The 15,223-nt window shown below is 38.3% G+C and overlaps 1 protein-coding gene across 2 annotated transcripts in view; it reads right to left on the bottom strand.

The window, feature by feature from the left end:
• Window positions 1-15,223, bottom strand: part of LOC134653139 (formin-like protein) — a 104,492-nt gene that overhangs the window by 15,330 nt on the left and 73,939 nt on the right. For both annotated transcript variants that reach the window (XM_063508449.1, XM_063508448.1), the window contains exons 3-7: window positions 6,501-6,580; window positions 5,954-6,093; window positions 2,826-3,052; window positions 1,510-1,758; window positions 98-241 (exon numbers count right to left, since the gene is read on the bottom strand). In XM_063508449.1, the coding sequence (XP_063364519.1) occupies window positions 98-241; window positions 1,510-1,758; window positions 2,826-3,052; window positions 5,954-6,093; window positions 6,501-6,580 (840 nt within the window). The remainder of the gene's footprint in view (window positions 1-97; window positions 242-1,509; window positions 1,759-2,825; window positions 3,053-5,953; window positions 6,094-6,500; window positions 6,581-15,223) is intronic.

Genomic DNA, 15,223 nt, shown 5'->3' with positions numbered 1-15,223 from the left:
TGGCCGATATTTCGAAGGTCAGCTGACTTTGTAATGGTGCATTATGCGAATATCGCCTTTAAAATCAGAGTAATAAAGTAGTAATAGTATATTATACCTGCAGATCCTCGCTCTCGCACATCCGTAGCCTTTCCAAATAGTCGTCTAGCTTGAGCGAGGTGAACTCGTATTGTAAGTGCACTCTAAAGTTCATGTCCTCCACCGAGTGCACTATGATGTTCACGAACTGCATGCACGCCACCTGAAACGAAAGTCATTCTATAGTTATTTGTACAACAAGAGATCAAAGTTTGATATTACTTCGAGTGCTTATTTTGAGTCCCGTGCAAGCGAAAGATTCTTGATCGTAGTACGGGACTCAAAAGCGCACGAGATGTAAATAACTTTGATCTCGTGTAGTTCACAAAACTTTTCACCTCAGCAGTGAGAACATATTAGAGAACCCGAAAAATGTATTCCTTCTTCATCACTTACCTCTATTCACTCATGTTTTCTTAAGATATACCAACAATTAAATTTTCATCTCAGCAGCTCGAACAAGGGTACTTTAAGACTTAAAAACAGTGAGCAAAATCGCATTTTGCTCAATTTGTCAACGATCAAAAACGACTAGTGATCGACTATCTCCGATCTCCTAATTTTAAATAAAACATAATTGTAAAAAATATTTTTCACCTCAGCAGCTCGAACAAGGGTACTTTGCTACTTAAAAACAGTGAGCAAAATCGCATTTTGCTCACTGAGTGAGACAAAATGAGCAAAATCCGATTTTGCTCACTCAGTGAGCAAAATGCGATTTTGCTCACTGTTTTTAAGTAGCAAAGTACCCTTGTTCGAGCTGCTGAGGTGAAATAGTTATTTGTACAACAAGAGATCAAAGTTTGATATTTCTTCGAGTGCTTATTTTGAGTCCCGTGCAAGCGAAAGATTCTATAATAAATTCACGAGCGTAGCGAGTGAATCTAATTTAGAATCTTGAGCGTAGTAAGGGACTCAAAAGCGCACGAGATGTAAATAACTTTGATCTCGTGTAGTACACAACATTTTTCACCTCAGCAGTGAGAACATATTAGAGAACCCGAAAAATGTATTCCTTCTTCATCACTTACCTCTATTCACTCATGTTTTCTTAAGATATACCAACAATTAAATTTTCACCTCAGCAGCTCGAACAAGGGTACTATGCTACTTAAAAACAGTGAGCAAAATCGCATTGCTCACTGTTTTTAAGTAGCAAAGTACCCTTGTTCGAGCTGCTGAGGTGAAAAATATTTTTTACAATTATGTTTTATTTAAAATTAGGAGATCGGAGATAGTCGATCACTAGTCGTTTTGTCTTCGGCGGTCGGACATGGACAACTGCCATACAGTGAAAAGTAGAAACCAAAAACAGACGGACGGACGGACGGACGGACGGACGGACGGACGGACAGCGGAGTCTTAGTAATAGGGTCCCGTTTTTACCCTTTGGGTACAGAACCCTAAAAACCAGGAAGAATATAAACTCACCATAAATTCAATATGGAAGTGTTCGTAGTTCATAAAGTAGTCCATCAAAGTGTGGAACCTCCTCGGCTCGCCGGCTATTTCTTTGAAGTTGTCGAACGCCGACAATATGATCTGGTGTCCACCTTTCACGAGGCATATGGCGGCCAGGAGTTCCAGCACTAGCGCTTTGGTGCGTAGCGAATGGTGGACCAGGGAGAGAGCTATGCTGTTGATGGCTTCCCGGTGCTGGATTACCATGTTGAAGCCGTACTGGAATGAAAAGGAAGTGTTTAGAAAAAGAGACTTCTTGGATTAAAAATAAGGTTGTTTTTAGTTTTATCTCAATGGGAAACCGAAATTAATTTAGACTGACGATTTACAGGCCTTTGAGGTAAAGTCGATTCCGGGTTATTCAGCTACTTAATTCATAGTTTACAGTATATTTAACTATTACGAAGCCATGTAGTGATTGTGACAATAATGATAAGTTAAGACTTATCTTTCATCATCCCTTGAAAGCACTTGGTGGCAAATAGATGGCTAAGATTAATTCAAACAGATAGTTGGTTCATTTCCCTTTTCAGTTATAAATGGGATTGGCAGGGTACGTCTACCATATCCACTCATAAAGGGCTAAATGAACTAAGGAATGGTGGTAGGCATAGATGGATGATGGTGAGACGACCTGAACACTCTCGAAAACTTGCCAGAGATTGCTCAAGAGCGGGACGAGGGGAATCGTGGGCCTATTTTTTTTTATTAGCCCGTTTTAGTCCTACTCCTGGGCAAAGGCCTCTTGATCTCCACGGACGTGGCAGGCCCAGACAGAGATGGCGGGACGCCTTAGACACCTTCATCAGCAACTAGCCGGAAAAAGACGTATCGCGCTTGCATTACACCGCCACGGCTGCTGAAGTGGTGGAGTATGTACACCAGAAGACCGGTTACACGCTGAGGGTGTTCCGGCTTCGATCGCGCCACTACGTGCACTTCAACTCTTTTGTGGTGCGCGTGCCGCGACCGCTGCAGGGGACCATCGAGTGCGCCGACTTCTGGCCGAAGGGTGTCGTGTTTCGGAGGTTCCGGGGCAAACTGCCGAATCCGACACAGGAGCAGCCGATGCAACGGAGCCACGCCGTTTTATCGACTAAATAACTAGTGTTTAGTTTTAAATTTATAAAATACATGTTTGTCTGTAAGGTATTTGTAATATGGGCCTTGTTGCCTGAATTAAATTTCTAAATAAAAAAATCAACAACGGGAGTTGTGGAGATCAAGGGGAGAGGCCTTTGCAGTGGGCCTTAATAAAAAGAAACCCTCTCTGGATGATTCCATACCTTATTGTTCATGATAGCCCGCATGCACATGATGCACACGTGTATATCGTCGGTGGAGGCGCCCATGTTGAGGCGCGCGGCATGCCTCGTGCGGCGGCGCGCGACGGCCGGGCTGGCGGCGCCCTCGCACTCGGCGTCGGTGGAGCGCGCGCGCCGCCGCCACGACGCGTTCAGCGTGGAGCTGTTGTCGGTCGGCGCGCTGCAGTCGGAGGTCGTTGTGTTTGCACCTAGAAAAGTTTAATTTTTCGTCAGTCGTTAAAGACAGCTAAACCTGCGGTAGTTTAGCCCTGGGGTCGACAAACCACGATGCACGCGACTTTTTGGAGTTGCAATAACGGCTCCCCAAGACACCCAAAGCAGACCACTCAAGTTTTATGGCTCTTTGAGATTCTTAAGAGGCAACAGGAGTGGTCATTTCTCCATACAAACGTACTCGACTGTTTCCTCCGTGGGTTTTGAAGCTAGAGCAATGATTTTTTCAAAACAGATTAATATTGTCAATATCTGTGTCGGACCGTTTTGTTTTTTTTGATATTTTTGTTTTTTAAGGCGCTAGAGCCCTTCAAAAATGGCCAAAATGGCCTAATTAACTATGCCGCATTGAGAGGCGTGGTATTCAAAACTGATATTAATTAGTCAAAAAATCAAAACGGTCCGACACAGATAATTTCATAATCATTTAGATTTCCAAATTTGGTTACGATTGGTTAAGTTTTGGAGGAGGAAACAGTCGAGTACGAAACCTCGATTTTTGAGATTTTTACGCAGGGTTTTTCGCCTTGTCCTTATCGCACTAGTTTTAGGAGCCGCTTCCGTTAGCGAGACGGGTATATTTACCTAAAATATTTAAATCTCAGCTCCTGTTTAGTCTTAAAACTGATGATTCCTACTGCGGTAGGCACTTATCTTTAAGCGTTTGCCGATCCATGGATAGCCACAAAACAGTAGCGTCAAACCCCCATTTTCTAATTCAATGTTTCAAAGAAAAAGATATGACAATACAATTTTCACCTCAGCAGCTCGAACAAGGGTACTTTGATTCTTAAAAACAGTGAGCAAAATGCGATTTTGCTCACTGAGTGAGACAAAATGACATTCAAGTGACCTATAGTCAAATGTCATTTCAACATGCGGGGTCTAATAAAAGATCGAAATACTTGGGTTCTATTATCTCTGTCCCTTTCACACTGTTAGCAAAAAGAAACAGACAAAAAAAGTTAAAACGACATTCAACAGTATATTCACGGTTTATAATAGACCCCCGAAAAACTTCAGACCGCATCGTTCCAAACCACGTACGAGTATGAATTCTTAATAATTAATAAATAAAAATAAAGTTTAAGATTTGATAAAAACTGATAAAATACGATATTTTAGGTATTTTATTGTACAATTAAAATAACGAACTCAAAAAATACACAGATCATCACGCAAAATTAATTATTTTACTTTTAAGAATTTCTACCATAGTTGACAAATAGTACGTATCCGCAATTCGGACCGTATCTTACAAAGATTTTTTTTACAAAAAAAAATGGTCGATTGAAGTGTCAGTTAATGTTTGTTATTTCTATATTATTTTACTGGAATTTATTATTACGTTTTGTTTTTGTGTTCCATTGCGGTAATTAAACTTAATTGTTTGTATATCTTAAGAAAACATGAGTGCAGGTATTAAGTGATGAAGAAGGATTACATTTTTCAAGTTGTCTAATAGGTATGTTCTCACTGCGCTGAGGTGAAAAATGTTGTGTACTACACGAGATCAAAGTTATTTACATCTCGTGCGCTTTTGAGTCCCTTACTACGCTCAAGATTCTAAATTAGATTCACTCGCTACGCTCGTGAATCTATTATAGAATCTTTCGCTTGCACGGGACTCAAAATAAGCACTCGAAGAAATATCAAACTTTGATCACTTGTTGTACAAATAACTATTTAATATACAAGTAATTCGCAAAGCACTTATCATTTAAACGTCGTGTTCTGTAGGTATGCCGGTTCTATTCTCTTAAATTGTAAAGTGAGCGTTTGTAAATTCCCTTCACGTACTTACCCAGACGATAATATAGTTGATTTATGGCCAAGACGTGATAAATTAAGGAGATGCGGGAAAGTAGGTTAGCCGGGATCAATCCATTATACAAGGTTTGCAAAGGAGGATTAGATAATGTAAGAAATATCTAACAAAATGTGCATGGAAAAATAAGCAACGCAGTAAGAGAGTAAGATATTAAAAAGATATTCGGATATAGAAAGGTGTAGGTCCAGGCTACTAGCGTATGTCAGAGATGAATTACGCCAAAGCGAAATACACATAAAGGCTTGGATAGTGAACCTACGTCTGATAAGAATAAGAAGGGTAATACGGAAAACATCGTTACAGGCTTTTACACTTGTTGCTTTCAGCTTGATGGAGAACCAGTGATATCAGACCGGCTAGCATAAGTTGCGTCCTCGCGCGCGAGTTCATACTTGAAGTCGCGCCAGACGTGGAGTCACGCGCGAGAACGCAACTCATGCTAGCAGGTCAGATTTAACTCTTTGGAAACCTCGTCAGACCAGCGTCTGATATTCAGGATTGAGACCGAGCGGTCTATCATTGGTGGAGGTGCACTGTGCACTTTCACCTGTCTTATTTGTTGTAATGATACCAGTAAAACCACAGTAAAAGCAGAAAATGTTGTAGACCAGTAACCTTTCTTGGAACATTTGGCTAATTCAGACCGCTCATCATCACTGCACTAGTATAAAACAAAGACGCTTCCCGCTGTCTGTCTGTCCCTATCCCTATGTATGCTTAGATCTTTAAAACTACGCAACGGATTTTGATGCGGATTTAATAGATAGAGTGATTCAAGAGGAAGGTTTGTGTATAATTTGTTAACCCTTGCGAAGCCGGGGCGGGTCACTAATTTATCATATACTCGTACCTATGATACTGACCTTGGTTGATCCCGTCGCTGGACTGGCTCCGAGCGAGGGCTATCCTCTGCTCGTGCCGCATCATGCTGAGCCGGAAGCTGAGGTAGTCGATCAGCACATCCAGACCCTGGTTCTGTTCGTTCAGGAACTCCCGAACCCATCTGGTCACCAGTTTATCATATACTCGTACCTATGATACTGACCTTGGTTGATCCCGTCGCTGGACTGGCTCCGAGCGAGAGCTATCCTCTGCTCGTGCCGCATCATGCTGAGCCGGAAGCTGAGGTAGTCGATCAGCACGTCCAAACCCTGGTTCTGTTCGTTCAGGAACTCCCGAACCCATCTGGAACACGACAAATATAAATAAAAATATTTGTTTGCTGTAACAGTCAGGTGCGTCCAGATCTGGCGAATATCGTTTCAATAGTGATTCGCGAATGCTACCATGGGCCCGTTTCTCAAAAGCTTGTAACTTGTGATACAAGTGGAAGTCTCTTTCTAACAAAAGCTGTCAAAAAGTGACATCCGCTTGTATTACAAATAGGGTTTGCAATCCGGATCCGAAATGTATGAAATTATCCGGATCTGGATCCGGATCCGCGGATCTTCCCATACATTTCGGATCCGTCGTGCAAACCCTAATTACAAAGCTTTTGAGAAACGGGCCCTATTTGGAGTTCTGGACGCTTTTATAATATTGACAAGTTATAGTTTAGAAAAAATATTAAAAATAAAATAAAATGCACTTACTCTATGTGATTGGTTCGGAGTGATATTTCCAAATCTCTAAGAACTTGTGTGGATGTGGAGTCACCGACCATTTTTCGCTTCTGTAAAAAATAAAACTACATTTAATTATTTTCCTTTTCATATTTGATAACACGATAAGACTACGAGTACTAACAATAAGTAAGTGAATGTTTCTCTGATTAATATTGGTAAGCTTACATAAACCTTGTACAAAAGAAAAACCAGATCTATTGTACCACCCTAATTGTACAAATTTTGGTTCACTAAAAAAATGGTAACAATTCCACTCAGTTTTATCTGATAGCTGATACCAATATGTAAAAGTCAAATGAAACCGTGAACCCATTTCTCGAATGGTATTAGACTTAATACTACACGTGTATTGTAATGTCAATGGACCAAGGAAACATCAAATAGATCCGAACATCAGATTCCATTTGCAAATTAGACTCGTGACCTGAGGCAATGGGAATTCATTGTTCTGCCATCGACGTATCTATACCATACAAATAAGTTGGATAAGAACTCCTTATATGTAGTCTTTCACCACGTTTCTACCATTCACTGATCGTAAATAAACCATAGTGCGTCGACATAAGGTTTGCTTTCGGTCAGATTGTGTTCCTGTTTTGTATCGAGGTGTGGTACCTACGAGTATGATATAAGGTCAATGACATTTGGCAGGTGAATATGATTTGTTACAGTGGAACAGATATTTTGCCGGCTCTGCGTGTTTAAGAATTAACGATACGGCCGCGTCAGCATAAGTGGGCGAAGCGTCATCGTCATTTGCATTGGAGCGCGTTTTGTATGCGTCCGCGAAATTTGCACCAGAAGAATTCATGCAATTTTTGAAATCCAAGTTGGGATTGGGTCAGTCTAATTACACATGTACAAATTTGACAAAATCTTATCCCAATAATTTCGCTATAAGGAATTGTCTTTGATATACATATTATATACATGCGGAACATGGAACCAATGAAAACTGCGGAACCGGCCGGGTGGCCTAACAACTGGAAGCTAAACAATGTCTTAGCCCTTAGTCAAAGTCAAAGTCAAAGTCAAAAAATATCTTTATTCATGTAGGCCTAGCAACAAGCACTTATGAATCGTAACATACTTATAAATTATCTTAAGCTAATTATCAGAGCAATTTATTGATGTTATTATTCCATAATAATATTGGATTATTATACAAATCAAATTTAACACAAATTTAAGAATTTCACAAAAGGATCGTCAAACATGAAAAAAAAATTGTATAAAAAATACTAGTCTAGAATGTTTCTAGAATAAAATCTAAATGTCAAATAAATAAATAAAAAACACAAAAGAAGTACAAACATCGGAATATTCGGAATATCAATTTCCTCATCATTAATCAAATATACCTAATATATAAATAATCATTTCGAATAACAATTAATCCCACGTTGTTTTATCATTCATGTAGTCTTGTGTGGTATAATACGCTTTAGATATAAGTTTACGCTTTACATAATTCTTAAATTTACTAATAGATAATTCAGTAATATGGTTTGGAAGTTTATTATAAAATCTCACACAATTACCCATGAATGATTTTTTAATTTTATGGAGCCGAGTGAAGGGCACTGCGAGCTTATGTTTATTTCTAGTATTAATATTATGAATTTCACAATTTTTTCTAAAATTTACAATATTTTTATGTACATACAGAATATTCTCATAAATGTATTGACAGTGCACTGTCATTATGTCAATTTCCTTAAATTTATCTCTAAGTGAGTCTCTATGGTTCATTTTGTATATTGCTCGAATAGCCCTCTTCTGCAGAACAAAAATGGTATTTATCTCTGAAGCACCACCCCATAGTAAAATACCATATGCCATAATGCTATGGAAGTAACTAAAATATACTAATCGAGCTGTTTTCACATCAGTTAACTGACGGATTTTGCTCACTGCAAAAGCTGCAGAACTCAGTCTATTCGAAAGAGTAGCAATATGGGGACCCCACTGGAGTTTAGAATCTAAAGTTATACCAAGAAAAACTGTACTATCAACTAATTCCAATTCCTCATCCTTCACAATGACACTTGTTTGCACATGCCTAACGTTACTACTAGTGACAAACTTAATACATTTAGTCTTTTTCTCATTTAACAATAAATTATTAACATTGAACCAATTTACTACTTTTGAAATAGCATCGTTTACATCATTGTAAGCTTGTTGCTGTCGTTTGACTTTGAAAATAAGTGAGGTGTCGTCTGCAAACAACACTATATCATGGTGGGTCTTTACAAGGAATGGCAAGTCATTTATGTAGATAAGGAACAGGAAAGGCCCCAATATTGACCCCTGCGGTACACCCATAGAGACCAATGACCCCGGTGATCGCTGTCCACTCACATCGACCCTTTGTATTCTACCATTTAAGTAGGACTTAAGTAAATTCAGTGCCGATCCTCTAACTCCATAATAATGAAGTTTCCTGATTAATGTTTCATGACAAACGCAGTCGAAGGCCTTAGACAAATCACAGAAGATACCTAAAGCATCTCGTGACTCCTCCCAGGCATCGAAAATATGCTTAATTAGCTCAACACCAGCATCGGTTGTTGAGCGACCCCGCGTAAAACCAAACTGCTTATTATGCATTAAATTATTAACGTTAAAATGTCGTACTAATTGAGAAAGAACTAATTTTTCAAAAATCTTGCTAAATGTTGGTAGCACAGATATCGGTCTAAAGTTAGTGGGGTCAGAGCTGCTACCAGATTTAAATAAAGGAGTTACTTTACTATGTTTCATTAAATCAGGAAACTCGCCGCAATCAACACTGTTGTTAAATATAACTACCAAGTCAGGCGCTACAATTTCTACTAAGGATTTGACAGCATGGACAGAGACTCCCCAGAGGTCATTAGTTTTTTTGACATTAATTGATTTAAACGCCTTTATTACATCTGAGGTAGAAACATGTTCAAAATGAAGGTCTCCACAACACTCTGGAGCGTTATGTTTTAATAATGTAACAGCAGATGAGGGTGATGAATTTAAATCCTTAGTTGTGGATACTGGTACCTCGGTGAAAAATTTTTCAAATTCTGTAGCTACTTCTAAATTGGAATCTATAATTTTGTTATCAATATTTAGTTTAAGTTCTTTAATTGTGTGTTTCGAGCGACCAGTCTCCACATTTATTACTTTCCAGGTTGCTTTAATAATGTCGGAACTACTTTTTATTTTATGACTTAGATAATTTCGCTTAGCTATATGACAATCTACTTTAAACTTCTTCGAATATTCCTTGACATGTTCTTTAAATTCATCACTCTGATTAAACCGCCGTTCCTCATACAAGGCATACAGTTCACGTCTTCGTTGATGTAAGTCCGCAGTAGCCCACTCACTAAAAACTGATGCACCATTAACTACGACCGATTTTGAGGTGAATATCGCATTATAATGTTCCATAAAAGTGTGAAAGAATGAATTATACATACTATTAGGACTCATATCGGAAGACAAAAAGGGTAGCGCCTGAACTAAACTTTGCTTCATTCTTTCCACGCGGTCCGAGGTTACTGGTACAAAAGTTATTTGTTTTCTCATAGTATTTTTCCTTAATGCCTCAAATACCATTAATTGACCTAAGTGGTCTGATTCTAAATTGCTGATAACTTTTTTAGTAATAGGAAAAATATCAGTGAAAATATTATCAATACAGGTTGCACTAGAGGCAGTCACTCTAGTGGGCTCCATAAACATGTGGTTGAGATTACAAGATTTGAAAAGATTCAATAATCTACAAGACATTGTTGAATTTTCCAAAATATTTACATTAAAGTCGCCGCATATAAGCAATTTCTTACTAGAAGATGATATTTTAAGTAGGGCAGATTCCATTATGCTTTCAAATAGTTCAAAATTACTTAATGGCGGCCTATACACACAGACAACAATAAATTGCTCCAATTCTACTGCACTTAGTTCTATAGTCCGTTCAACAGACATGGATACAATGTCCTTACGTTCCTTAAATTTTAACTGACTATTTAATATAATTAATGACCCACCATGTATGGAACTAAGTCTGGTGAACGAACTTCCCGCCTGGTGATTATTAAATTGAGGCATTAATTCATTATTATTTAACCAATGTTCAGTAATACATAAAATATCAATATTAAAATCATTCAAAAAAAGTTCAATCTGTAAATCTTTACCTCTAATACATTGAATATTTTGATGCAGCAGGTGGATATACTTTCCATGTTTGCAGTATTTTTCATTATATTTATTTAAAACTAAATTGCCAGAGACAGAATCTTTTGTCTTAACAGCTAGTTTAAATCATTGGTTATGACTGGAACCAATTCCATGTTCATACTGGGCTGCTCAATAGGAGCAGAATTGACTGCCAAATTCTTGGCAGAAATGTCAAGTAAATAGGATAGCGATAAAGCTATTTGTCTTTTGTAGGCTCTTCTGTCACTCTTCATTCACATATCGCCAGGCACACACTGTCTCCACCATTTTGTGTGTTGGGTTGGGTCCCTTTAAATCCATATACGATACGATGGTTTAGAACAGTGTGCCCATTAAATGGCACTTGCAGTTAATGATTCAGAGACAGGCGCCGTCTAACTGCTTTTAAAGTACCTATTCCATGTGCTACTAGTGTTACTATCTTTAATGAATAACAAGCTGCGGTCAAGTGGTTGCTTACTGGAAGCAAATATATATAGCGCAAAAAAATTGATGGCCAAGCATAGCCCAAATCTTGACAAGTTTTCACGTATTCCTCTGGACGAAAATGATAAACTAAAAAAAAATATACCCGGAGGACCTCTGTAGAATGTAGTTATAATACTGCCTAAAATGTTACGCCATACGATTAAATAAATAACCCTCAAACTATTAACGTTCTCTCCTAGTTCGAACACCGAAATACCTCGTCGGCTACAACGAGTCGCTTTCAACCCTTACTAAGTATTTATGACCAGTACTACAGAAATAATATAAAAAAGGTTGTTTACCAAAACAAATTACGAACACAAACAAACAAATTAGCATTCAAAAGCATTGTATAAAGTATAAACCGTAGTGGCGCCAGCGAGTGACAAAAGCGATAAAAGAATTTCTAAAGACCTATCCTATGGTAAGACGCCAGGTAAGAAGTCAACGGGGGCTGTATTCGATTTTTAAGCCGCTTGTAATGTGGCAAATATCTATATGTAATTAGCACGAAATATCACAAATAGTAAAAAGGATGACTTAGTACCCCGGTTTAATCGGAACAATTTTTTTATGTATAGGTATTTAAGATTGAAATTTTGAAGCCCGATTGCACCAACTACATTGAAAAACTGATTATTTAACGCAAATGAGTAAGGATAAGATGATTGCGGTTCTATTATCGTATTGACATGCATGCAAAATGTATGCGTCACAAGCATACATTTTGTTAAAAACCATTAGCTTGTACGAGTTGTATCTTCTGGGCTCTCAATAAGTATAATTATGCTTATTACTGGAAGTTAATGTTGACCTAAACCACGCTGTTTATGACCTCAGGTTATTCAACAGGTACCAAATTACCATAATTACTACGCAATTTTATGGGTCCATTTCACTAAATGAGGGGTAATTATGGAAAGTTAAATAAGGGGAAATTGTTAGACAATTAACATGGTAGTTTAAGTGTACGGTTATGTTTATGTTTTAAATTCCCTTAACCCTTCGTATGTCTAAGCATTGATCAGTGCGAATAAAAAACCTATTGTAATTAAACAATGATTTTAAATTCATGCGCACTGAACAGTGCTTAGACATACGAAGGGTTAAAGATATGTTTTTGGGCCAGAGAGTTGGTAAGGTGAGGTGATGGCCATGTGTCGAAAATCAAGTAAATTATGACTCTTATTGTACTTCTGCATAAGAATATGATTCTTACATACAATTTGTACTTCTGCATAAGAAATACCATAAGCCATAGGTACCTATATACATATTTTACGACAGAAACATTAAATAAAAAAAACCAACACACAATCGATTTTGATAAGACATGTATACCTAGGAACCACCGCTAGAAAATCTGCTTTTAAATAAAAAACCGAATACAAATCGGTTCACCCGTTTAAGAGGTACGACAGACAGACACACACATAGCGGTAAAATTTATAACACCCCCCTTTTTGGGCAGAAGGTGAAAAATTACCAAGACTTCCAATGCCCAGAGCAGAAGAGGGCAGAGCTGGTCAACTTGGTCACTTTGCATAATTTACATAGTCGTGTCTCTACTTATAACTAATAATAGAATAATTGGGCCCTAGTCAACTAAGTTATATTATAGAATTCTATATTTATCAACAAATAAACAATACGAGAACAATCTATAAACAACAGTTAACAACTACTTCAACAAATGATTCAATTAATCTTACAAACGCTAAACAAGACTCGTCCCACTTCCCATACAGTACGCTGATGGCGTATTTATGCCCGGAGACCTCTGACCGGCGTTATTTTTCATAAATATCTAATCGGCAACCATTCGGAAACACACGAGTGTCATTCCTATTGCTTGGCGAGCGCGGACGACTTGGGGTCCGTTTCTCAAAAGCTTGTCACTTGTAATACAAGCGGATGTCACTTTTTGACAGCTATTGTTAGAAAGGGATTTCCACTTGTAATACAAGTTACAAGCTTGTGAGAAACGGGCCCTTGATCGCTTGGGCGAACAAGTAAGGGCTTGGCCATGATGTGCTTGCACGGGAGCGAGCAGTGAAGATGAGCCATAGCCCATATCAATATATCATATATATCAGAGTCGTGTCAATTTTGCGAAGGTAACCCATAGTACCCAGTATTCATCTTGACATATCGGTATTGACTCTCCAGCCAGTCACTATGATAAATCATCATCATCATCATCATATCAGCCCTATATCGCCCACTGCTGAGCATAGGCCTCTCTTCTAGTACGCCACTAGTCCCGGTCCTGGCCTAATCTCATCCAGAAGTGACCCGTAATCTTCCGGATGTCGTCCACCCAACGAGCCAACGGACGCCAGGCGCTTCTTTCATTCGAAAGCGGCCACCATTCTGTTAACATTTTAGTCCACCTGCCATCACTCTGCCTAGCAACATCAGATATTAAAGAGTAGATTGGCGCTTCTAAAAATCTTCACATAATAATTACTCTTTACTTGCGCATTACAAAACTGCCGTTAGCCGCCGCGCCGAGTTATATGTACCTAAATACACGAACTCATTCCCGCACCATAAACCCCAATGTATGTTGATCAGTAGGTACCTAAACGATGAAATGTTATTGAAGCTATTGTAAAGTAAGTTTTTGCTTGACAGATCAATTTTTAACAGACTTCAAAAAAAAGAAAGTAGACAACTCTTTTTTTTTCGACTAGCGCATATAAAAGGGATAATATTTTATTTTTTTCCATTTCGGAGTCGGTTTTTCTTGTTTTTTAAAGTTAATTTTTTTTATCCATTAGTTTTCTACAATCATACGAGTCAATATTTTATACAACTGATACTTGTAATGTAATTTATATAATATTGTGATATTACTTTTCGCAAGATAAGAATTTATGTATAAAAACTAAAAAGCATTGTGTGTCGTTGTCGTTACAAGCAAAAAAAGCTAAATACACGAGAAGGAATTCCAAAACCTCAAAGCAGCTCGTACTAATTCTTAGATCCGTAAACAGATTACTTCGTGACTTCCATATGAAACGGGAAGAGATTTTTACAAAGATTACACCCCGTTACATGTACACCTAACGTTATCGTCCAAGTCCCCTGTATAGTTGTGTCCTTAGAAATATAGCCCTTATTACTTAGTATCAAAACTTGCTAAGGTAATTTAGACGGCAGCGAGTACTAGATCGCCTAGCGACCGAAATCTCCTAGGGTCACATAGTCACATGGTCTCCTAGGGTCAATAATGAGTAATTGATAACTTTTAGAAACACCGTATCTGATACGGTGCGGTGCAGCTTAAAACAATATTAGAAAAAATAAAGCTATAGGCTCTTAACGATTATGATAACTAAAATGTCGTTCTGGAAAAAGCTGTTCAGCATCTTACGAACTTTCAATAAATTAGAATTAATCAGTCCACATAAAATTGAGCCAGCTAAAAATCTTCGAGTAGCTTTCAACAGTTTCAACCATCTTTAACGAAAAAGTCTAGGTTACGTTTCCACCAGATATGTGCGAGAATGCGAGGGATGTGTTTGTATGAGCTAATAGAATCACTTCATTTACCAATCCTCGCTCAGCGCAGCTCTAGTCAGCAATTTTCTTTCGGTTCTTAACAAACACATCCCTCGCTACGCACCCTCGCACATCTCTGGTAGAAACACACAAACATTTCATATCTGCAGAAAATCAGAAATTAATCCAGGACTAGAACTGTGTGTCCGGTAACCGGTAACCCTAGCATCGGAAAGAAAGCCTAGCCCTAGGCACCGGGACCGTAATTACCTTCGCTACCTTATTACCGATTGTCTCCGTAGATTGCGGGCAACCTTACTGATTTATGCCTCATTGTCTGAGTAACGGCATCCTTTGTAGCGTTATGGCATTCCTTTATGATTTATTGAGCAAAACGATACGTGCCAGAAAGCTGGTCGCTCCTTAAATTTTACGTACATACAACTATGAGTACCTAACTGTTTCTGTAACAAATTTTAACAGTAATG

This window comes from Cydia amplana, chromosome 12 (assembly GCF_948474715.1).
Source record: "Cydia amplana chromosome 12, ilCydAmpl1.1, whole genome shotgun sequence".
NCBI classification, from domain to species: Eukaryota; Metazoa; Arthropoda; class Insecta; order Lepidoptera; family Tortricidae; genus Cydia; species Cydia amplana.
The sequence above is the reverse complement of the archived record's forward strand: the minus strand, read 5'-3'. Positions and strand labels throughout refer to the sequence as shown.